This window comes from Diadema antillarum, unplaced genomic scaffold (genome assembly GCF_040938485.1).
Source record: "Diadema antillarum isolate AM-2024a unplaced genomic scaffold, OU_Dant_1.0 seq00001713_RagTag, whole genome shotgun sequence".
NCBI lineage: Eukaryota > Metazoa > Echinodermata > Echinoidea > Diadematoida > Diadematidae > Diadema > Diadema antillarum.
This window is the reverse complement of record NW_027272402.1, coordinates 210,916-237,710: the sequence shown is the minus strand read 5'-3', so window position 1 is coordinate 237,710 and position 26,795 is coordinate 210,916. Positions and strand designations below refer to the sequence as shown.

The 26,795-nt window shown below is 39.7% G+C and overlaps 1 protein-coding gene across 1 annotated transcript in view; it reads left to right on the top strand.

Moving 5' to 3' along the window:
- LOC139711852 (uncharacterized) overlaps positions 1 to 26,795 on the top strand; it is a gene marked incomplete at its 3' end in the record, with an annotated part of 265,196 nt that overhangs the window by 52,539 nt on the left and 185,862 nt on the right. The window contains exons 2-5 of the mRNA XM_071623703.1: positions 4,982 to 5,327; positions 12,767 to 12,885; positions 18,089 to 18,261; positions 26,497 to 26,578. Coding sequence (XP_071479804.1) covers positions 4,982 to 5,327; positions 12,767 to 12,885; positions 18,089 to 18,261; positions 26,497 to 26,578 — 720 coding nt within the window. The remainder of the gene's footprint in view (positions 1 to 4,981; positions 5,328 to 12,766; positions 12,886 to 18,088; positions 18,262 to 26,496; positions 26,579 to 26,795) is intronic.

The window sequence follows — 26,795 nt, the reverse complement described above, 5'->3', positions numbered from 1 at the left end:
AGAACTAGCTCACTTACCCTTCAGTGAATTTCTCCCAGATTTTATTATGTTGTAGCTGAGAGTTTGAGCTATCGTAATGTGAAATTCGTTTCTTCATACAACGTCGGCATCATGTCAAAAAACTTGGTTGAAATTAAAGCTTATCTTCGATGTTTTATGATTTTTTTTCTGAAACTTTCTTTGCAATAACTCAAGAAAAACAGCCTTTATCACCCCCATATTTTGCACATGTTTAGTTCATGTCACGTACATTATTTCATAAAATAACAACTACTTGATCGGACACCATCTTGGGTAGGTAAATTAGGGTCAAAGGTCACAAATTGTTCATCCTGTATCTTGGTGAATACATGTCCTGTCTTTTCCATATTTTGCACACGCAAAGGGCATGTTACAATAATCACTTCACTAAATAACCACTTTTTGCTCAGATGCCATCTCGGGTGTGCAAAGTGGGGTCAAAGGTCAAATATACTTCAGTCTGTATCTTCGTTAGTGGATACGGAATTCGGTACCAAAGATGGCAAGTCTGACTTCCTTTTCTAAATGAGAATCCAAACATCACACGGCCAATGTCTCCTCGACACAAATGAAACCGGTATGGTCATATGGTCTATTGGGATCAGGACTCAAATCATTGATTTTCGAAGAGATCGGATCACCTAATTTGTCAGTGTTGACAAATTACGGTTCTAGTTATTTTTAAAACTTTTTTTATTACCTAATCGAGATTCTCGTGGAAATTTCCTTCCAGAAGGTCAAAGGTTAAGGGTCAAGGCCAGGTTTAAATGCAAAAAAAGAATCTATTTTATACTGTAATTACACTCTTTCTTCATACCTTGAAAATTACTCAATGCATAAACTTATAAAAGGGTCAGTCAGAAGTCTTAAAAGTAAAAATCCTCAATTCCCCAAATACATATACCTGCACTCTTTGATAGACAATTATAGCAAACCTAGTTCAAGGAAAGTGAACATTCAAGATATTTCTGACAATCCTGGAATTTCAATGTTTTGCCAGTTATGTGAAACTGTCATCACACATTATGAAGACATTGCACTGTACACCTATTGGGAGAATCATGCATTATGGCGGAGGCATCAGTCGCCATAGCGACATTTCTAGTTAACTTATAAAACAGGGCAAAAGAAATATGCATGAACTAAAAAGATATGAGGCCCTCAGACCCATGGATTTCCACGGGTGCTGCTTGTACAAAAATATTGTGGATTCAGCTAACTCCCTTGGTCTTTGAGCATATGGCTTGAAATTTGGCACATGTGACCACTATGGTACATAGATGTGCAAACTTAAAGTTTATTTTTGAGAGGTGTGAGAGCATGTCTTAAGAACTCCAGAGAAGATTATATCCCATCACAGAAAATGTCCAAAATTGTGAAATATTAATTTTGATAAATCAGGACGCACTAGTGCGCGCTGCAATAGTAGCCAAATCTGAAAATAGTAGCTGCGCGTCGACATCGGTGTGTGCATGTTTCCTTCGTTTGCCTCCGTCTGCACACAGCTACATCGAATACTGTCTATCGGTATCGTGTGCCTTAATGCCCATATAACGTGACATGCACCGAACTAGACAGCATCGTAGCAGCGCTAGCCCGGCCTGGCCGGCCCGCCTGCCGGATGATGCACCCAGTATAAATAACTAGTTTGCGTTTGCCGATCACGACTCGATTGACTCTTGGTTTACGTTAAATATGCCTATTATCTGCGTTGCACCACTTTGCCGGAACTCCACTCTGAACTTTGCGACATTCAAATTTACGGATCAGAGGAAATGTCCTGAGCTGTTCCAAAAATGGTATGACAGACTTGAAACGGCATATTGTTCTGCTGGTATGACAGTGGACCGGGACCGGCTTGTAAAACAATGCAAGGTTGTGTGAAGAACACTTCAGGCCAGCTGACTGTTGACAGCCATTCCGCCTTCACACATCATTGACATTTATTGGACTGTATACAGAACATCATCATCAGAACACCAGAATCAGGCTGAATTTGCATGCTACGTTGTATTCCCTCAGTTCTCATCAAGTGTCTTGTGAGTAGACTCAACAGTAAGTTACTGAGGTAGACAGCCATAACTCATGATGAATGATGAAAATTTGAAATTGGCACTTTAAGTGATAGTCACTAGAATAGTTACTAGAGTATCTGGATCTGGATCTGGATCAATACGCTGCCGGACCGGGTGGTAAAGTGCAGCAGGGAGAGAGGGCGCAAAACTAATTAGTCATATTAAACGAAGGTGGCTTTTTTTCAGAAACACTAACTGTCACTAACCCGTGAAGATCTAGATAACGTTAGGTCTAACTCTAACGTTAGATGAATACTCTGTTGTGTGGTCTAGAGGTCTAGTAGATCTAGTACCTGGTACTTAGATAAGTAACAGGGTTAGCCCTAGGTACTAGACCTATCAATGATTAGATCTGAATGTCTAACGTTAAACCCCTATAACGTTAGCCCGACCAGAACGCTGTGCAACAGCGACTAGGCTGTGTATAGTTACTATAACGTCAGATGTCTAACAGTACTGTAGTAAGGTGCCCGAATACCGCCACCCTAATTAAAATTGTTACAAGCGCACTGAATCAAAAATTCATATGACCGGGACTGTGTTCAGTATCAGATTTTCCATCGTCGGAGCGTCTTGCAATTTTATTTCAAGAGTGCACAGTTACTAGCTATAGGTAGTACTAAAGGACTACAGCTTTGGGAGTCTGTACATAGATGCTGGGCCGGTCCACTGCATGCATGCCGCACCGGCCTCACGCGCTGGCTCTCTCTAGCTCTCGAGCCGGATATGCATCCACATGAGTAGATGCTGCCGCGGCTGGCTACCTGGTGGCCCGGCGGCGTGGCACGGCAGCATCAATCTAGCTGCGTACGTGAACATTTGCGTGCGTTTGCGTGTTTTGAGAGCACTAGTATCGTAGCACACTGATTGTACAAAAAATTATCATATTATTAAATTAAATCGAATGCAGTCGATAACTCCAGGCGACTACTCTTAGATCAAGGCACATGTAATTTTTGGCATTTTAGAGATTGCTCTATTTCTTTTTATATATTGCTATATCTCTGTATGTGAGTAACTTTGCACTCTTATATTTGATAGGGATATTACCAGTACAACAACCTACAATGTCAGAGAAATAAATTTCAGGGTGCAGATACACTTAATCTTTCATCATTGTGTTGCCATCGTAACAGCATATTCTAAATGAAAGTCATACAAAACTACTGTGGATTCAGATATCTCCCTCGGTCTTTGAGCATTTGGCTTGAAAAATTTGGAACATTTGACCTTTATAGTACACAGATGTGCAAACTGAATCTTTTGTCATTGTTGAACAATGTGTTGCCATGGTAACAGCATGTTCTGAATAAAAATCATACAAAAATACTGTGGATTTAGATATCTTCCTCAGTCTTTGAGCATTTGGCTTGAAAATTGGCACATGTGGCGACTATAGTATGTAGATGTGTCATTTTTTAACAATAGGTTGCCATAGGAACAGCATTTTCTTACTAAAAAGCACACAGAAATATTGTGGATTCAGCTTTCTCTCTCGGTCTTTGAGCACTTAGCTTGAAATTTGGCACATGTGATAGCAACGGTACATAGATGTACAAACTTATTCTTTCACCATTGTTGAACAATGTGTTGCCATACATGTAGCTACTGCATATGTTCAATGAAAATCATTAAAAGAATACTATGAATTCAGTTAACTCCCTCAGTCTTTGAGCATTTGGCTTGAAATTTGGCACATGTGACGGCTATAGTACAAAGATGTGCAAACTTCATCTTTCGTCATTAGGGAGCTTTAGATTTTGACGCGCAGACATTTGAGACGAGCTTGCACTGGACGTTCTCCTCTCCCCTGCATCATGTTGAAAAGTAGCTTTAGATTACACTAGGATGCAACCTATAAAAAATAAAATGGCGCCCCCATATGATCGGTGCATGAAGTAGTTCTCTACGTTGCAAACTGTGCTGACGTAAAAATAGCCCAGTACACGTAGTGAAAAACTCAGGCGATGCAAGCTAAAAATAGATCAACTTGACGCGCGCTTCTGCGCATGCTCAGAATAGGTTTTTTTCCTCTGAATGTCCCCCGTCCCGAAAATCTAAAGCTCCCTACTGTTGAACATTGAGTTGCAATGGTAACAGTATATTTTGATTGGAAATTATAAAAAATTGGAATTCAGCAAACTCATTTTGTTAGCATTTGGCTTCAAATTAGGCACCTGTTACCACCATATTACCTAGCTGTGCAAAATAGATCTTTCATCATTGTGGGGAAATGTGTTGCCATGGTAACAGCATATTTTGAATGAAAATCATACAGTAATATTTTGAATTCACCTAACTCCCTGAGCTTTTGAGTACTTGACTTGATATTTTGCAAATTTCATTTTTTGCCATGGTATCAGCATTTTTTAATGAAAATCATAGAAATTGCTGATTTATTTACTTCACTCACTCAGGTTTTGAGCACTTGACTTGAGATATGGCACATGTGACTATTAGTGAGCAAAATATACATTTACATGTTGAACAATACGTTGTCATGTCATTGGTTGTTGTTGTTGTTGTTGTTGTTTTTTAAACATACAAAGCAATCATCGCTAGTTGAGCTATCTCCCTCAGTGTTAGGTGGGGGTATTAATCACATTGAGTGATAGTTCTAGTTTTTTCTTTTCTTTCCTTTTTTTTCGCACTTGGGCTGGTGAGATACATGTAACTCATGTGCTCTTAATTTCTGTCTGTTAATGTGTTACTAACTTCATATGTATTGTATTGTATAGTACACAATATTGTGAACTAATATGTATTCTTTTTATTTTTGTAATACATTCCATGACATTCCACACTCTGAAATTACACATTTTCAGTAATTGGTCTTTGTGTGTGTGTGTGTGTGTGTGTGTATGCATGCATGCATTTATCCACAGGTGGTGATGCCATGGATGATGAACTTGATGAGGAGATGCTGCTCGCAGCCTGTGAGGAATGGGAGAGTGAAGGAATGGATGGAACATCTTCAGCTAACTGGCCAGCTACATGTACATCCATCTCTAGTGTACATGATTCAGGACCTCCTCATGGAACACCCCTGGAGAAGCTGCCAGGGTTTGATGTCTCCACAGGACACATTTACATTTATCCCACCAACTATCCTGTGAGGGACTACCAGTTCAACATAATCAGGCAGGCACTCTTCAAGAATACTTTGGTGACGCTTCCAACTGGTCTCGGCAAAACATTCATAGCTGCAGTGGTCATGTTCAACTTCTATCGGTGAGCTGCATGTCATTACATTAGCCAATGTGAGAGAATCAGAATAAAATGATCAATTTTAGGCACTCTATTCTAATATTTTACTTATAAATGGAAAAGAGGAAAACAAAATGGCAAACATGTATAAAGAAGACAGCATATGGAAAAGATCATACTGCAGTAAGATTATTATCAGATAACTTGTTTATCAATATCAAATAAGATTTGATCTCATCACTGGGACAAGATAGGTAATACGCAGGATCAAGGGCGATAGTGCATTAACCAAGGTAAAAACTGAAGTATTTTTCACAGAATATAGTACTATTTTGCAGGGATCTCTCCAGCATATATCACCCTTGTTGGCCCCAGCAAGCATGCGCTTTGAAGAGACAATTACCAACAAACGTAAAACCTGCAGACAAGGGTAATACCACGCGTGAACTTGTGTAAACTTTGGTAAGCTGGACATCAGCAATGACATGAAAATAGATGCATTCAAAGCATGTTGAGTGGCCATGGAATCTTTCATTGCCACATAGGGAAAATTACTTTCACCTTCCCTAAAGTGCTCTGGAGTAAGCAAATGCAGATTTTTGTTTGTTTTTTGTTTTTTGTCCTGGTAGTGGAGAGATAAAGGCCATTCCAGCCCTTTTCTTTAAATAGCATACCTCTCTCCCACAGGCCAACAGGGTGTGGCATTACTTCAGAATTTGATGTGTCATGCATAGGCAGCATGGGTCAGCATACCCGAGCTCACTCAACACATTATCAACTATCCTTCTGTACCCTGAGTTCCTTGACAGTATAGAGTCTGTGCACGTGCAGCCGGAGGTAATAAATGTGCTCATGTGCAGCAAGGGTTGAAATGCAGCAAGGTTTGTGATGCAGCCAGTGTTAACAAGGGTAGGCATCATCTTTTCATAACGTGGAGCAGATCATCAGAAAACACCCTATCCGCTCAAAAGGAGCTTTTTCAGCATTCTGCGTTTTCACAAAAAAAGGGAATCCGAGACATCTCCAGACACTGGGATAACTTATTTGCTTGGAAGTCAAGGGGGTGTCGGCGCAACTTTTGCAGTCACAGGAATTTATCAGAGACGCCTTCTTAGTTTTCGAAACATCTCCGCAAATTCTCCATGTTGTCACCATAAGGTGGTCATGGGTCTCCACAAGGTTTCTGGGATGTCTCGCAGAAGTTGCAGACATGACTCAGTTTCCACAACGTGGCCAGAAGTGATAGTCGCGGAGATGTCTCGAGGACCAGCTGAAAGCCAGGAATGGTCTCTGCAACAACAGCAACAATAACAAGTAAAACATATTCAATTCCCCTACGACTCCTTGGAAACCAGGCTTGTCTCCAGGAGAGGTCATAAAGACGTTGCCGAGACTAGAGTTGCAACGTGGTAGCAACCTAGTCTTTAGACCAATGAGTATTGGGCAAATCATGTGATACCCATCCACTTTACAATATAATGGACCCTAATGCCTAAATGGCGTCACGAATGGTGTACTATAGCACACCAAACACCCTGATAATGGTGTCGCACCTGTAAAATATACTTGTACCCTACACGGCGTCACCAGGACAATCATATTCCCTATATGGCATAAATTTCACAATGGTGGCACATAAAATTTCCTAACAGGATTTTTAAATTGAACTCTCTTGCACAATTTCGATAATATTAAATTAATGCCATCCTGAGCTACTACAAACTCTGTTAAATGTGACAGAATTGATTGTATTTCATCCAGAATAGGAGTGATCTTCATTATCATTATTTTGTTGAATTTACCTTTCTGAATTATGATAATCTATTTTGAAAGGGGATCCCTGAACTGCCACAGAAAAATAATAGCAACTTCTCTTTGTAGTGGCAACGTCAAGGATGCTGGTCGCATTCCTTGCAGATGAAGATAAAAATAATCCAACACTCAAACCCTGAAAACTTTTTGGAAAGGCATAACCCATAATTCTAGCTCTTTTGCCTGTCATTAAGGGAATGCCAACATATTAAATTTCACAAATATGACCAGTAGGTGAGGGCCCTTCCTCTAAGCACCTGTAAAAATGAAAAAAAAAAAATGGAATATTGTGGCAAGGCCATGGTATTCTATAGCTTTGACCAGAACTCATTTTAAAGCTTATGTACCGGTATATAGTGGCCATATGGTACCAGGCCATAATTGAAATACAGTGAAACCCCATTATAATGAGTTTGGTTATAACGAGGAATTGCTTTTAATGAGGTGTTCGCGTCAGTCCCATTTTCCTTTGCGTGTAAACCTATAGCAGAATGAATCGAGTTACAACGAGATTCTGGTTATAACGAGGACACTTTCGGTACATCATGATCAAGAAAAACATATGATATGCAATCTGATTTGGCCAAAATAAATAATATGTTGGTTTCCGGTAACCCGACCGACCCGACCAAAAGGTGCCGACCTGGTAAATTTTATCCTCATTATAGAGGAAAATAAAATTTTCAGTAGTCTGTCCGTGTAAGAAATCCTCATCTAGAGAAAAAATAGCATCAGCAGTCCGTCCGTGTAAGCAATCTATCTCCAAGACTTTCAATAGAAATTTTTGATCCATACGAAGAATGGCAGAAGAAATTGCACCAGCGCGCACAAGTACAACTACACTACAACGTTGTACTGCTCGCAATTTACTGCGAAGTACCGTATATAGCGAACCCGATACATTTTTTGCACAATGCATGTGTGTACGGTATAAAATGCATTTGGATGACTGTGTGTGCATTGCAATATTGTACGACTTGCATACATTCCTGTAACGTATGCTGCAGAGCTAGGTCTAATGGAAGCTTCCACTATCTAGCAGGGGAGGGGGAATGCTTTCATCTTCTCAAGAGAGCTTCTGTGTGAGCGAATGCAAAACTCTGTTCAGTGTTTCCAATTATTGTTTACTATAAAACATAATCATGCATTGTTTTCAGGCTTTTTCATTTTATTGGATTTTAAACATCAATATTTTCCGAAGTATTCCAATTCCTTTCCCCCCTGACTGGAATCGGCTATAACGATGATCGCAAAATGCCACGCTGTGTGTGGAAGCGCCGATATGCAAACACGACGTGGTTTCACTTTCAAGTTTAAAGGAATGCGCCATGTGCTCCTGCCTAAGAGGTTACTAGTACTGCAAGGTCGATGGATCGAATGCGCCATAGGCTGAGCTGAATGGCTTGTTTACGGTAAACATGCAGTTTACGTTCGATACGAAGAAACCATTACGTCTTTCACGAGGGAAGAACATACAAAACAAACAAACAAACAAAAAACCCACAAACAAATGTTGATAGCCAAAACTTTGAAAATAAGCAGTTTTGATGAGCGTGAACTGAAATTAATTGTCATTATTTTGCTGTCTAACCATGTGATGACTGCATCTCATTGGACCTACTCGTGAATTTGTATGGGCGTAAGAGACCTTTCATCTATTTCTGTGATTGCATTTTTAATTGACTGAATAATCAATCCTTTTTTCTTTATTGTCAGGGAACATAAGATATTTGATCAAGTACACTATAATCGACTGTTCGATGTTTCCTACTATGCGCCAAAAGAAAGGCTATAGAATCATGATATCTTTGCAGTTATTCCTTTAATTCAACTAATGAGCTGGTTCTTCGATCGATATTTCCAGGATATTTACATGCTGTTTATTTCAGTACGCGCATTCTTTCGTCTGGCACGCACCTGGGTGTGGCACCTGCTTTTGTGGAAATTTCCACAAGGGGAGAGGGATGGGGTGTCAAGAGACTTCATACACAATCTCTTTGCTTTTATTTATTGTCATTCGTGTTTCCCTTGTATATTCTTTGCTGATACTATATAGTATTGAACAGTTAGATTTAACTTTACGAAGGTTGCTAGCACATGGTTCTTTTTGTTGTGAGGTGAATGTAATTTCTTTTTTATCATTCTTGGGAGTGGAAAGAAGAGTTAAGAGGGAAAGTGAAGTAAACAGGCGACACGTACGCTCAGCATTCACAGCAAGCCGTCTTTTTACACCAGCATAGTTATCATCATCACCATCAGACATCACTCAGATCATTTTAGCCTTTTCCTATCAACATTAAGAAACACGCATAGTCCCTCGAGATAAACACCTAGGAAAATAAATAACAAATAGGACCTACAAAGTATCAACACCTCCCAACAACACAAGCATTTAGAAAAGACAACACAAAGCACATTGAAGCAGCTGGGATCAAACTCCCGTCACTTGGATTCGAAAAAGTATTGCAGCAAAGCGGAAAAATCGCCGTTACGAAAATAACAGTGGATACACTTGAAAGAATTAAGTTTAAATACTTCAAAATATAAAGGGAACGGATATAAAATGGAAGAAATCGTACCAAACGAGATGTGAGAAATGACAGAAATAAAACGAAGTTTAGTAGTAAGCTTAGGCCCTAGCAAAAGTTTGCAGCACCGAAAGCTACGCGAAAATAAATACACTTTGGAAACTCGGTATTGCGATGAGATCCTAGGGATCAAGTCAATAAATGATACAAAACAAAGGAAATTATTTCATATTGACCGGAAAAAAGTTTGTTATATAGATGTATTCTGTTATATGAGATCTCCTTTTAATAATAGGCCTAGAAATACATCGAGTTTCCACGATACTCGGGAAAGATAGTTCGAACGCTTTTCACCTGCACATACTGCAGTGCACATCAATACACGAACAGAAACTCACCTCTTCCTTGCAGAAAAATGATGCAATAACATTATAAAAAAAAACACACCACACTCTAAAAATCATTTCGTACTTGGGAGGCAAGGGGAAAGCGGATGAAGAAGAAGAGAAAAAGAAGCAGACATTGCACAACAGAACGCCTTCTACCCCGCCTCAAAACGAAATACGTAGGATACTGTAGTGGCAGCTGGCTTCAGTGTACGCGCTCTCCAGGCGGCCGGCCACACATGGGGATACCACGGCGATTGATGTAAACATCCAGGGTCCGTAGGCGATAGGATTTCACACGCGCGAAGTTCCATTCTGTGTACACAGTATGCAAGCAGCGACTTGCGTGTGCGCACACTTTTCTATTCAGTGCTTAACGGTGCATACGCATTGCATCGATATCCCAGCCGAGTTCAGATAACATGGCACACTCCGTTATGCGATGTGCATTTGCCATTTTTTCACCCATTTTTTCCCACTGTGAATTTGTATTTTCGTATTCCCTTCGATTTTTTGTAACAAATACAAATTTTTCGGAACGGTTGGCAGCTATATGTCCCTTTTTTTCAGATTTCCTATCCCACAGATTTTAGTTGTGCTTCAGGAAGCAAATACAGACAAAATAAAATATAGGGTAAATTGTTTTTGGAAAATAAGATTTTTTCCCTACCTTCCGACCCACTATTCTAGAGGTTTGGTTACCAGAGGGTGAAATTTTTCGAAAAATAAAATTTTTCCCCTACCTTCCGACCCACTGTTCTTGAGGTCATGTTACCGGAAACCAACATATTATTTATTTTGGCCCTGGATACAACAATTAAGGTTCCATTTCTTGACTTACCTATTTCAAACACGCAACAAACGAAACACTGAGTTTTTTAGTATTTGACTTGAATTTTATGGACATGTGACCACTACAGTATGTGGATCGATGTGCAGAACACATCTTCTGTTGATGTTGAACATTGCGTTGCCATGGTAACAACATTTTTCACTAAAAAGAATACAAACATATTGTCACTTCAGCTAACTCCCTCAGTCTTTGAGCATATGGCGCATTTTGATTATGGCTCATAACTTTTGATCTCTGCCCGTTTTGTGACCAAACTTTGCTGGTAAATGTCCCTTGGTTAGTTGAAGTTACCACAAGGTCAAAGGTCATAGGCGGGGTCGATGAACTTCCAGGAGGGAGAAAAACATTGATTTCTTCTAATGCAAATGGGTAAGACACATTTTGGCACTTGATTTGTTTTTATATGATACAAATAATGTTAAAATATTACAATATTGCATGAACAAAAAAGATCCATACACTGACACAATCAAGAATCATGTGCCGACAACTGAAATATATCTGTGTCATTTGAGGTTTCATAGTGAGGAATTAGAGAAAAGAAAGATAATAACAACAGGCACGAGTAGACATACACAGGTATCTCATTCATATCATTCGATTAACTTGACAACAACAATTCAACAAAAATCCCAACAAGGTGCTAGACTTGTAAAGGCAGTGGGGTAAAGACCAACAAAAGGAATCCTGCACACTGGCACTCCTGGAGGTCAAACCGGCCTGGGAATGAACAGGGAAAGAATGTTTTTGAAATTAGTCTCAAGTGAGACCCTTGGTATGATTTCCAACGTCATGGTTCTACATTTCTTTCTTTGATCAGCCTGAAATAAAAGCTACAATATAAGTCGATTTTACATATGTATCTGAGACATTCATGCAACCCTACAAAAAGATTATTTTATGACTTCATGGGGAAAAAATGAGGTCAAATGTCCATAGGAAGGTACTTAGAGGTACATGTATGCCACACACAAATATCGCTTAGTGAGGCTGCAGCCACATAGTGCTGTGGTGTTGGATGAGACTAGGGAACTTTCGCAAGCATGATATGTTCACTGGTTGAGCATGCCGTATGCCAAATTTGCTTCTGGGCATGCTCAAATTTGAAAAACCTCCCATCCTAGGGAAAACCAGAACAGATCTCGGCCAAAAAAGTGTCGGATCCCAATGTTGGACACGATTGAGCAGCCAGCCAATCAGCAATCTTGTCATACATGTCGGTCATACACCACTCAAAAGTTTATGTTTCATACATCACCCAAAATCACTATGTCTGTGTCCACACAGAAAAGAAAAACTGCTTAGAAATGGGAACGGGAGTCCGAGTGGGGGTACTGTCACAGCTGATTGCTTCTGCATCCTCTTGGTCTTCCCGTCGTGCAGCGGAAGTTCCCTATTGAGAGCACTGCACTCAGCTACACCCAGTTCCATAGCACAATCATGACATGGTACTCGCAACTTTCACACAAACTCAAGCACGGCAAAACTGTATTATAGCTCAAAATTGGACAGAACTTAGACTAATGGTAATTAAAAAATGAACCTCAGAAAGGAAAACAAATTTGCATTCATGAATTTCCATACAATGTACCGGAAAATAAATGGCATATTTAATAAGCAGCATGCTAGCTACTGTGTTTGAAGTGTAATGCATTGTCAGTAGTCAATTTTTTTTTTTCACCATTCTTAACCTTAACCTATGATGTTCCTATCTGAAGGTGGCAGTTTGTCATGTTCACATTTTTTCTTCATTCCTGTAGGGTTATCAATAGGTATAAGCATTTCCTTAACGACAGAGAATATCACCAATTTCTTCATATCGGTGATGCAAAAAAAAAAAATGTATCAATAGATTTTGTATTCACTGCCCTTTTGTCATTGCAGGTGGTATCCACAGGGCAAGATTATCTTCATGGCTCCAACAAAGCCCCTTGTCTTCCAGCAGATAGAAGCCTGCTTCAACATCATGGGCATCCCCCAGTGTGATATGGCAGAAATGACAGGTACAATATAATGCTGGTGATTGCTCTTTTGGTGCTTGTATTGTGTTTTATCATTGATTGTGTATTGTGATCACTTATTCATACTTGCCAACCAGTCCAGTTAAATTGGAACCGTTCTGATTTTTGAGGATTTGAGACCATGAAAACTGAACATTCTGATAATTTTTGTAATGTGAATATACAATATATGTCCAACCATTATGTCATAATCACTGCCAATAGTAAACATACAAAATAAAAAGGTAACATAATCCACTGCAGTGCAGTGGAAAATGCTGCACATTGGGATCTGTGAAACAGGAAAATGCTGTGATTTGCCTTTTAACTTCCTGAGCATTACGTTTGCAAACCTGCTGATCCCTCTTCTGAGCATACGCATAGCAGTATGTACTTTGTAGTACGTCGGTTTACCCCAAGTTCGCCAAAGGTGCTACTGTACATTATATACGGGCATAGCTCCATCATTGCACTGTACACAGTTTCCAATGCAAAGTTATGTGTGGCATATGGGTTCTCCAAGTGATGACTGCATGCTTTTCGTGTATTGCGTAATTATTGCGATTGCAGTTACTATATGCCAGTTTGTGTGTACAATGAAAGTGTCATTTCAAGTCATCACGTGAGGTTTCCCCATGTTCCATTTCTTTCTTTTATTTTCTCTCTCCTCTGCTTTTGCCTCCCTGTTCGTTTTCCTTCCAAAGTACTGACAGGGATTTGTTTGTTTGTCCGTTAGTGTCTTCTCCATTTCACATTAAAGAATATGCACAAAAATACCCAAAAAAAAAGTAAGTACCGGTAATACACAAATCAAAGAAAGATTACAAAATTGATGGATTGTGAATAGTAAAATATATATTCAAACATACACACAACTGCTTTATTTAATCCCCCTAAAAAAAAATTTTAAAAATCCCTGAAAACAGTAAAATGAAATCACTCGATGAACATTAATATCACCCACACCCAAATACCCCAACCCCTATCAATTATACCCTACATCTGACTCAGATTAACTTAGAACTACGTATGCAAGTTATACTCGCTCTCGCGGAGAGTGCATTCCTATGTCTTTTGTTAATTTTTATATTTAAATGTACTTTAGCAATGATTGTCAGATGAGGTCACAACAAGAATGGAAGGTTTTTTGTGGGCGTATCCTAGTAATCTGAAGAAAAAAAGGAAGAAAAACTATTCAAAAATATATGGAATGTTTCTAGATATTCATTTCACTGCAAAAGTGATGTTGAGGGTATCATGAATCAACACAAATGTACTTGCATTTGTATTTCATAAAACCTGTAATGACATGAATGGGTGGATTTTGACTTGAACTATATGTCTTGGAAATTTCAGTGAAAAATTCTGTTCCATTATGGAGAAACGATTGGTAAATTGATTTCAGATATTGACATCATACTGACATCACAAATGACTGATCACGTTGATACATTACATTTGTCGTCTTTATGACATGATACATAGTTGATATAAGTTTGAAGTTGATAGTTGAAGGACTTTTTGTAGTGATTTACGGCTCAAAAAAAAGACAGCTGTTCCGGAACAAAAATTGGTGAGGTGAATTGATCAGATTTTACTTGTGATTTCTCAGTGACGCAAATATCGTGTAATATTAAAGTCATATTGATAATATACTACTGGGAATAACTCCGCCTTTTGCTTATCTCTTAACTCGTGCTGTATCCTCCGGATGCAGCCGCCCATTGCCCAAAAATGAAAAGAAACATAGGGTGGAGACAACTAAAATCGACCCCAAAATAGAAAAGGACTGTGAGCAAGACTAGCGTGCCCCCTAACCTCAGCCCCATCAACCCCCAACACTTCCTCTTTCCTCCATCGCGCCATAGTCACCCTGTGCTCTTCTTGAACGCTCCAAAATTCTTGTGAATTTGAACCTTTCGTCTTGATCCTGTAGTGAGATGTATCTTTGCCTTTCTTATTTATAATTTGTGCCCACACCTTTGTTAGGTTTTGGGGACTTGTCCAAAGTCAGAAAGTGCTTTTTCGGGGACCAATACAGTTGAACCTCTCTTATCCGGCCTCCCTTTATCCGGATCTCTCTATTATGCAGACGCAATCTCGCCGTGATTTTTATGCCTCCGCCACGAAGTGATGCCGGAGGCATTATGTTTTCGGGTTGTCCGTCCGTCCGTCCGTCCGCTTTCGTTTACGCGATAACTTGAGTAATATTTATTGGAATTTTACCAAACTTGGTCCAAGTATGAAGTATGATGGGGCAATTATTTGATAAGATTTTGGGTGAAATCGGCTAAAGGTCAAAGGTCAAGGTCAAATCATGAAATTGTATCCGTTTACGCGATAACTCAAGACTGGATGGAGCAAATTTCACCAAACTTTGTTTGAGGATGATGTATGATGGGACAATTACTTGATTAGTTTTTCAGTGAAATCGGACAGAGGTCAAAGGTCAAAGATCAAGGTAAAATCCTAAAATTTATCTGTTTACCTGATAACTCTAAACTGGATGAAGCAGCTTTCACCAAACTTGGTCCAAGGATGATGTATGATGGGACAATTAGTTGAGTAGATTGTAGTGACATTGGCCAAAGGTCAAAAGGTCAAGGTCAAATGCTACAAATGTTGCAATTTCCCCCATATCTATGCAATGCCCAAAGGTATTTTCTTGAAACTTGGTGTGAACATGTACTACTGCTTTAAGATTCTCCAGAGAGAGTTTCATGTCATAAGGTCAAAGGTCAAAGGTTAGGTGAAAATGTTGCAATATCGCTTTTCTCGCAAATGGTTCAATGTATCTTCGTGGAACTAGGTACACAGGCATGTACTGACTGGCAGGGATTATCTAGGGAATTTAGGGGTCATGGGTCAATAGTCAGGGGTCAAATGTCAAGGTCAACTCCTCAAAATTTTACTATTTCCCTCATATACTAGGATATGCAATGCTTGCATTATTAGTTTCAAAACTTAATACATGCATTACCTAATGGAGATTCTCTGGGAAATTTCCAGCCAGAAGGTCAAAGGCCCCCCCCCCCCCCCCAAAAAAAAAAAAAAAAAAAAAAAACAATAATAATAATAATAATAATAATAAAATAAAAAATAAATGAATAAATAAAATAAAATAAAATAAAAAATAAATGAATAAATAAAATAAAATAAAATAAAAAATAAAAATAAATAAAAATAAAAATAAATGAATAAAAAAATGAAAAAATAAAAAAATATATTTTGTACTGTCATTACACTCTTTCTTCATACCTTGGAAATTAATCAATGCATAACTTATAAAAAGATCTGTCAGAATTCACGTAAAAATTCTCAATTCCCCAAATATGTGTGCCTGCACTCTCAGAAGATTATAGCAAACCCAGTTCAAGACATTTCTGACAAACCTGTCATTTCAATATTTTGCCAGTTATGTGAAACTGTCATGGGTCACACATTGTGAAGACATTGTACTATACGCCTATTGGGAGAATCATGCATTATGGCGGAGGCGTCAGTCGCCATAGCGACATTTCTAGTTTTTTTATAATTTCGGGAGGAGAGGAAGATTCCCAACTCAATCTAACAATGGCGACCTACAGTCGACTTTACCAAGCCGTGATGATCGAATTTTGATGCGTAGTTTCGTCGACTCGTACTGCTTATTTTCAAGAACTACTTGATACATTTCTTAATAATTATTTAGGTAAATCATCCCAAGAATTTATAAAAGAAAATGATTTCATTCTTGCAAACACGAACCTCTATTTTGGGGTCTGTTACTGAGTGTAACAATGAAAAGGTTGCAGTGTACACATTACTACATGTGGTACTACAATGGGCTACATCAGTACATGTGTATGTATATGTACATGTATAAAGCATTGAGTCTCCCATATCCGGCCAAATCCCTTATCCGGATGAGCCCCGGTCCCGACTTGTCCGGATACGAGAGGTTCAACTGTAGTTCCCTGCTGAATTTCCTTTCTACCCCACCAGCGCCACACGTGCGCTCCTTTGTTAACATGCCGGCTCTACCAGGGACTCGTTTGGTTAGGAGCTCCCCTGTCTCCTCTCTGTGCTGTTGCCTTACAGTACATCAGGGAGGTGGGATAGCCTTATGGTACATCAGGGAGGTGGAAATAGAAGGAGTGGCATCTTCGACATCTCCTTTGTGCCCATGCTCCACACCGACTAGGTTCGGTGTTTTCGTAAGCAATCACATTACTGCTTCACCAGCGCGCACACACTCATAAAACTTCCTTGATTGACATCTCTCCCTCTCACAATACCGTCGTACACACAGGCTGCTGTGTGGCCGGCTGGATGGTGCATGTGTGTGTGTGTGGATCCCGAATCAGAGCGCATGTGAGTAAGCAAGTGTGTGATGTGGTGTGTACCAAGGAGCTAATAGCTCCCTGTGTGTACTAAGTATGTGCAGCTAGTACGTCGCTATGTTGAGCCAGGGAGGTGAGACTCACCTCCCTGGTTGAGCCGAGTTGTCGTGATCGGTGCGGTGACTGCGTGGAAAACTTTTTGTGCTTGTAAACTGCTGCTATTTTCAACATCTAGCTTCTTTCCTAGCCAGATAATAAAGACTGAAAAAGGCGAGAAATTGGTCCGAACTTAGCTCGTCGAGCAAGTTCATGCGTGGTGTTACCCTTGTCGGCAAGCTCACGCGTGGTGTTACCCTTGTCGGCAAGTTTTACCCTTGTCGGCAATTGTTTCTTCAAACCGCACGCTTGTCGGCGCCGACAAGGGTGATATACGCCGGCGAGATCCCTGGTTATGTATTTGTGTCTTCTGATATTGATATTGATATTAATGTTATATCGTATATGCCTAATATGACTGCCATATCCATATACATACGTATAGATACGTTCATTGCTAGTATTCATTCTCCAGGTTCCAATGTAATGTGTCTTATGCATGCAAACAAAACAAACTTCTAAGTGGACAATAAGATATAATTCAATTGATTGAATTGAATTATCAAAAATAAAATCCAAATACCATGGGGCCATTGTCTCTGCCTTGCCAGTACCCGTGATTATAAGTATAATTTGTATACAGTCACAGGAAAAAGTGCCTCAATGCTTTCAAATCTGTGACATTGTTTTAATCAATTCTAAGAGTGATTAAAAAAAAACCAAGAACACGTAAGCGACCAAAGAAAATCATACCTGGCCATCGTTTTCTTTGCCATTTTTTCTACAAGGAAACATGCCTCCTGTGGAGAGGAAGAAGAGCTGGCAGAAACAGAGGGTCTTCTTCTTGACTCCCCAGGTCATGACCAATGACTTGAGCAGGAGAGCATGTCCAGCTGGGGATGTGAAGTGTGTGGTGGTGGATGAGGCCCACAAGGCTCTTGGCAACCATGCTTATTGCCAGGTATGATGCTGTATACACCATATTCATGTATTTTTCAAACATCCTACAGTCCTTCTTCAATTATACGACCATTGAATAACCGGATCTCTCTATTATCTGGCCATTGGCTGGCTGACATTTATGTTTACATGTATTTTCAGTGCCAAATATCACTCAAAATAAACACAATCAACCACTATCGTGCAAATATGTGGCAAGACATATTCCAGGTATTGCAGCAGACTGTAACTTAAAGGGAACCCAAACCCAAAGAGCAATGTGGATTAAGTGAAAGCAGCAACATTAATAGAACACATCAGTGAAAGTTTTTTAGGAAAATCGGACAATGGACGCAAAAGTTACAAATTTTTTAAGTTTTGGTGTTGGAACCACTGGATGAGGAGACTGCTAGAGGTTATGACTTAGTGTATGTGTGGACAACAATATGAAGAAAATTTCACAAAAATTCACTTTTCTAGCATAGTGAAAGAGCACTTGACTAACCACATTCAGAAAGCAGGGGGAACAAGTGCTACCCTTGACATTATCAGTATCAAGTTGATGGAATGTATGTAACTTTCATGAGAAAGAATTTTTGTGGAATTCTCTTTATATTTATGCCTCTGCCACAAAGTGGCGGAGGCATGATAAATAGAAGTGGCGCCACGTAGTGGTGCTGGAGGCATTATGTTTTCAGGGTGTCCGTCCGTCTTTCCGCCCGTAATCAATTTTGTGGACAGCGTAACTAAAAAACCATTTGAGGTATCCTAATGCAACATGGGATGTATAATGTATGAGTGGGCGAAGTTGTGCCTATCAACTTCTGGGTGCACATGCTCAATATCAAAGGTCAAGGTCAAATGCTCAAAATTTCACTATTTCCCCATATGTATGCAATGCCTGAAAATATTTTCTTGAAACGTGGTGTATAAATTTATTACCCAATAAAGATTTTCGAGAGCAAGTTTTGGGCCTTGATGTCAAAGGTCAAGTGAAATGTTAAAATTTCACTTTTTTGTCCATATCTCGGTAATGGTTTGAGGTACATTCATGGAACTTAGTACATATATGCATGTACTGGCTAGCAGTGATTATCTTTGGAATATTGGGGTCATGGGGTCAAATTTCAAGGGTCACAGGTCTAGGTCAACTCCTCAAAAATTTCACAATTTTTCCCCCCCCCCCCCCCCCCCCCCCCCCCCCCCCCCCCCCCCCCCCCCCCCCCCCCCCCCCCCCCCCCCCCCCCCCCCCCCCCCCCCCCCCCCCCCCCCCCCCCCCCCCCCCCCCCCCCCCCCCCCCCCCCCCATATCATATGTAATGCCTGAAGGACTTTTCTTGAACTTTGGTGTATACATGTGTTACCTAATAGAGATGTCTTTGGGAAGGGTTTGTTTTTTGTTTTTGTTTTTGCCAAAAGGTCAATTGTTAAAAGGTCAAAAATCAAGTGAAAATGCATAATTTCACTTCTTCTGCCATATCTCAAGCCCCGTCTTAACAGACCTTCTCCCAGGGCGCGCCCGGCGAAGATATACATTCCACAGATTCCATGAAACACAGAGTACCCCGTTTTAACAGGCATTGCTCGCGAACCTTCCCGGGGAATACACGTTCTCACTAGCCCCGTCTTAACAGACCTTCCCCAGGCGCGCCCGGGTGTTCGCCGGCGAAGATTATATTCCACGGATTCCATAAAACACGGGTTAAATGCCAAAGTGCCACGTTCTAACAAGCATTGCTCGAAAACCTTCTCCGGGGAGGATACGCTCTCCTTGGCCAATCACATTTCAGGTATGCTAAAAATAAAACATTTTACATGCACATCATTGCACTAGCATGTGGTTGCTTACTAATGTGTGAGTGTGTACTGCTGACACAGGCATGTGGGAACTATAGTATCTCCCGAGGCGTTTCAGTACGTACAGTGTATATTAGACCAACTTAAAATATGTTTACTGCGAAAGCGCCTTTCTTTTTATATCTTTTCGTAAGGATCTTTCAAAAACAAGTAAAGAAAGTAAAAGTCATGAAGTCAACGGCATGTTTAATCAGAGCACGTCTATTATCATACTGTTCAACCCACATAACTCGAGGAGTGTTACGACTGTATACAAAATACGTAGGTGCTGCAAAAAGCATTTCACACTTTGAATCCTTGAATGCTTTCATTTTTTAATATTACCTCCAACAAAATTTTACTCTCTTCAGCTATTTCTCATATCAATGCCAGTGTTGTCTGATATAGTTTTTGAACTGAAGAGTTTGTTCGCAAAAACCGATAAGTCCATTATTGAAGATTGTGAAGTACGGTCTCTGTCATAAAGTACAAAATAATACCTTTTATATGATATATTGGTCACTACATATAAGGGTACATTTTTGAAGTTATGGTGAAAAGAAGCAAAATTTTCTTATTATTCTCTTTATTTTTCTTGACCTTTTATCGCAAATATCTCCATTTGGCAAATATGGACTTATCGGTTTTTGCGAACAAACTCTTCAACTATTAAACATCAAAAGCAGGATTTTTTTAAACACCTATTACTAGTACGTGAGTACACACAAGCCCAATACGCGCTGTGCAGAAGTACCATCTGGTCGTGCTAATACAAGGGAGAGTTCGTGGATTTGTGTGGTGCAGTGCTGGTCACCTGACTTAGCACATGTCACGTGACACCTCGGGGGAAGATTCACCCCGCGAGCGTCTTAACAGACGCCATCGCGGGGTAGCCTCCGGCGGTTCGCCCGAGGCTACCCCGCGTCTACCCTTGTCGATCGAAGGGTAAGGTTTCGCCCGAGGCTGTCCACTGTGTTGCGTCTTAACAGACACAGGGGAAGATTCTTCACCCGAGGCTACCCCGAGGCTACCCCGCGGCTACCCCGAGCCTGTCCACTGTGTAGCGTCTTAACAGGCACAATCTTCCCAGGGAAGAATCTTCACCCGAGGCTACCCCGAGGCTACCCTGCGCTTTGTAGCCTGTTGAGACGGGGTATATATGAAGTGGCTTAAGTTATCGTTATGAAACCAAGGAGGTTTAAGAGATGGAGTTCCAACTGGCTGTAATTATTCAAACAGTTGTCACTTTTCTATTGACGTACAAAAGAATTCCACAGGTGCATCTGTAACATACATCATAACCTCTAGTAGTCTCATTCAGCGATTCCAACACCAGAACTTTAAAAATTCATAACTTTTGCATGGATTGTCCGATATTCCTCAAACTTTCACTGATGTGTTCTTCTAATGTTGCTGCTTTCACTCAATCCACATTGCTCTTTGGGTTTGGGTTCCCTTTAATCCTGCTACAGTGCAGTATCTGAAAGATAAGTATGATGATCGTTGTTTATAGGCCTACCTGGGAGTGAAATAGACCCCAAAAAATGGACATAAGACAATCAACACTTTGCTTTCAAAGAATGAGAGATTGTACAGATTTATGATTACCACCAGTGTTTTAAATACCTTTATCACCTTTGTCAATACAGTTCAGCTGCTAGATATCAAGGGAGCAATCAATTGGTAATGACATGTGTATATCCCCAGCATGATATGCTAGAAAGTGCTGTATTTAAGCATATTTCTCTCATACCGCCTGCAGGTCTGGAGGTGGTCGGTTTATGGAAGTTGAACTGTACATTGATTGTCTGGACTTGGAAGACAATTTTGCAAATTATTGAATTACTAATTAAGAACAATGATGACGGAACAAGAATAAATATTGTCCCCGTGTAAAAGAAAATGTAAGCCATTATCAAACCTTTGAGAAAATACACAGTGCAAATCTATTCACAGAGGCAATGTTTTCATCCTTGTCATATTTTTCAATGGTTGCAAATATCAATGGCCTCATGAAATCTAAGCAAATAAGGAAACTAAAATATAAGGCTTGTAGGGTATAGGTTGTGAAACCACACTGCCTGAGCAAATGTATGGTTGCTTTTGTGGTATTATATTTAGCTCACCAGAGCTGAAGGCTCAAGTGAACTGTTGCGATCACTCTTCGTCTGGCATCCGACGCTCGTCCATTGTGCGTTGTCCATCTTGCATAAACTTTTAATATTTTTATCTTCTTCGTGAAAACCTTATGACCTAATCTCACCGAACTTGGCACATAGTACCCCTAGGGGGAATCTCAGTTTGTTCAAATGGATGCCATGCCCCACCTGGGGGCCCTCAGGGAGCCTCCCCCCCCCCCCCCCCCCCCCCCAGGAAAAGAGAGGAATCTTTAAAAATCTTCTTCTGTAGAACCAGAAGTGATAGTGCTTAGTTAGTATTGTGAGGAAGTGGATTGATGACTGTAGTTCCAAGTTTATTCATGGCAGAACCAGGAGTCCCCCCCCCCCCCCCCCCCATGGAGCCCAAGGGGGGGGGGTCCAAATTGAGGCTAAATTTCACATTTTCATATTTTTTCGGGAAAGCACACCATCAGATTTTTATTGAATTCAGCAGGGATTATAGCCAGGATCATACAGTAGAATATTTATCTGTGCACTTTTTGTCTAAATTGCAACTCTATTTGAAACAGCACTTTCCTTCCTTGAATGAATTCTGTAGCCACTTATATTTTCTATGAGTCATTTTAATTTTCACCCCAAATTAATCTAGCTAGTAAATTGGAGGCTTCTATTTTTGTAGGGAAATATGTTGGTAAACTAATATTGGAACATGTACCACATCCATTTGGGGAAAAAAAGATGGAAAATGAATGACTTGGAAATTATAATAATGTGCTTTTATGTTACTGTTAAAATGTTTATGGTGGCAGCAGTGGCCGTGGTTGTAGTTGCAACACAAAATGGAGTTACAAGCCTTGTGCTGATCAGAAAACCTTTGTATTCTGTTTCCACCACTCAATATGTTCAGGCACTTGAGTGAACATATTTGAATATTATGTTCTACAAAACATGTGTATATGATAAAGATAATAAATGTAGCTAATCATTATATCAATTTGATGACGATGACATTGATAAACTTGTATTAAAGATATTGTCATTATTATCATCAAGCATCAGCCGCATAACATGTATCTGTAGGCCTACAAAAATGATAATGTAAAATTGTGCATTTGTCAATACATTTAGGTGCCTTGCCCCCCCCCCCCCATACTGAGAAGCTGGCTTTGCTGATTAAACAGATGGTGTCGAGGGGGGGGGGGGCATTGTATCAAGCAGAGGCATTGCTAGGACTTTGTCATTGGAAGGGGGGAGGGTGTGAAGGGCACTGAGTGTGATTATCTACCTATTGTAGTACTTTCAACCTGTAGATGAAATGATAATGGCCCTTGGTAATAATACTAAATGAATACTAGACCACATTGTAATTCCCTGAAACAGTGTTAAACAAAATGACAATTAGACAAACTTGTAGACCAGATGGCAATTAGGGTGCATGCGAGTGCTCCATTAAAGTAAACTGAACTGTACCGAACTCGCGCCAGATGAGCGCCGGAACACTCCTAAAGTGTAACATACAAACCGTAATTTGTACCAAACTGAACCGAGCCAAAAGTGGACCACTTCCAGATGTGCTCCAAAAGGGTACCAAAAGCGTAACAAAAGTTTGCATGTGAGAATGTGCGTAACATGCACATACGTAATAATGCAAAGAGTTCATTCTCTTTGTTTGTGACATCTGTAAGTAGTTAAAAGGGATGATATAATACAGTACTCTTCGCATAATCGGGTAGGCTCGAGCAGAGCATTTCTTACCCGATTAAGCGAGTACCCAATTAACAGAAGAACACGTCTCATTGACAATTGACACACACAATGTGTATTTAATGCATTGTACACTGCACCAAACACCTGCACTGTATGCATAACACGTGTGCTTGCACGGCACATTAGTCACAAGCAATAATTTACACTCTTTTTATGGACAAATATGTCTTCAGAAAACTTTGTCGTTTGACAGGCGTTTCTCAAAATGAACCAGTCTCTTTACATGCACTAGTCACGTAGAACGTCGGGTTACTTTTCGAGAAGTGACTGGGGAATGGCAAAATTATGGAGCTGGTGCATGGCCTGATTTTCGTTGCAAACTTCTAGTATTGTGAATGTTGTTGTGGGAGCAAGGGAGGAGTGCAAGTGTGATCAACTCCTGTCTGTCTATGCAATTGTGAGTGCCAGCTACATATGTAATGTTTGTTTTCGTGTGGCCAGTCTGTACGTGTACATGTGTTTTCATGTTTAATCACTCCCCAAATGATCGGTCTTCTTTGCAAATTAAGCAGAGAATGCGATTAGCCGTGGAAAATTTGACATGCATGATTTGTTAAAGTGTTATATCTGTGATAAAATGTGGGTAGAAATTAGATTAGAAGAAAATTATTTACGGAGAGGCAACCCGATTAGCGAAATCAGGTAATTTTAATGTGCATTGGAACTGACTCTGACATTACTACCCAATTACACGGAGTACCCATTTACACGGAGTACCCATTTAAACAATACCCGATTACGTGGAGAGTACTGTATTGGTTGAGATGAGGATTCAGTTTTTTTTTTTTTGCGAGATACTTAGAAACCACTTTATGAAATGTTAAAAACCATCCAGTTTCATGAGGAATTTAAATTTTCTTTGATGAAAATCAGTTTTGAAATGACAGATATCCAAGAACAAAGGAAAATAATGCAATCTTGCTAAAAGATGGGTGCCACCTTTCATTAGGATGACTGCATTTTGGATATATCAGCCACTTCAAAACCAATTTTTATCAAATAAACCTTGAATTCCCCTTACAATTAAATGCTCTTTCATGTTTCTTAAGAGGTTTCTCATCATCTAAAAACATGATCTTCTTAAAACTTTAGAGACCTGAAGTCCCATCCCATCGAAAACTATACCATCCCATCCCTTTAAGCGCATCAGGTGAATGACCCTCTTGCTACAAAATGTATGACCCCCCCCCCCCCCCCCCCCCCCCCTCTAAGAACAACTCACAAGGTACGCTTTCTCCACTGAGCACTCAAACTCTCCAAATCTGGCGCAGTCCAGTTTTGTATGCTTTGGTTCAGTTCACTTTATTTTGCTTTTAGAGCACTTGAACACATCCTTAGACCTATGGTAATGGAATTAAATAAAATGAAAATAGATCACCTGAAAAGTAGACTCAGGGAAATATAGACTAAATGGGTAGAAGACCGAGCAGTAATTAGAAGAACTATTCATTGACCAGATGGTATAGGACAAAATGGGGGAAAAGAAACTCAGGTGGCAGTTAGGACAATATGACAACTATCCAGATAAGGTATTAGACCATGTGATGATCAGAGCAGATGGTCATTAATCTAAAGGGATGGTAGACCAAATGGGCTTCACCATATTACATTTATATTATTTACATGATCTGAGAAGTAGACCAACTGGTATAATTGACCATGGGAAGTAAGTTATATCAAGATTAAATTCAAACCATAACCTGTGTCATGTTTCAGTGTATCTACATGAATGCATTTGCACAACATAAAGTACAATGTATGTCTTTGAAATGCTACCAGTGTTTGACTTGCAACTAAGAAAAATGGTTTGACTTGAAATATGCAGCTACATATATTTCAATATGATAAAATGTATTTTCATGTTCTCAGGAAAAAAATGTATTTGCCTCGAGTCTTTACATATATCCATTGATTTTGTACATAAGTTCGTTAGGTCAATGATGCTTCTGTTGGTTAGGATACCCCAGACAATATACATAAAAGAAAATTGCTTAATTGGATTCAGTTATGCCGTATTACATCATTGTGTTAGGTTCAGGCGAGCTCATCCATCTGCGAGGTTAGGTTAATAATATTCAGGAATGTGATTAGGTGCTAGGGGAGTCTTGATTTAGTAAGTAGAGATAGTTTGTTTTGTGAGGAGAATTTTTAATGCATACTTCTGTCTGAGCCATATGTTAATTGATTTCAGTAGTGCGTGTTTAAGTACTGACGTTAGGGAATATCAGGCAGAGAAACACTTTGGTTAGCACATAAGACACATCGGTATGGGGCTTGAATCAGTGTTGGCAAGCGTGTTTATTTATTCTTTGTTTTTGTATTTGATATTTTGATATCAAATCTTCAACTTTGTAACGAAGCCAAAACTTGATTATTAAAGGCGTTGATATAACTGTATTTGATTTGTTTCAATTTGAATGCTTACATGTCAAAGTAGCAGAGTAAACACACACAAAAAAAGGTTGCTTATGTGACACATTTATTCAAATTTCTGCTCTATAGTGCATTTTAATCTTTGTTGTTGTCTTTGTGCAGGTTGTCCGGGAGCTTTCCAAGTATACAAGTCAGTTCAGGATAGTAGCACTCAGTGCTACACCTGGCAGTGATGTGAAGGCAAGTGCCATCTTTAGTACATGTCAGCATTGTTATTTTGGACTTCAAGGATTGAATCACACTCTCACTGTGGACAAATATATGGTATTGCTGTCATCAACATATGGTAAAAAAGGAGGCTTTGATAAGATGCAAAAGCTACATCACACAAATCAAAGTTAGAACTCAATATCTTCAGAATGAGTTTTGAATAAATAGAAGCTTCAGTCCATACAAACTGT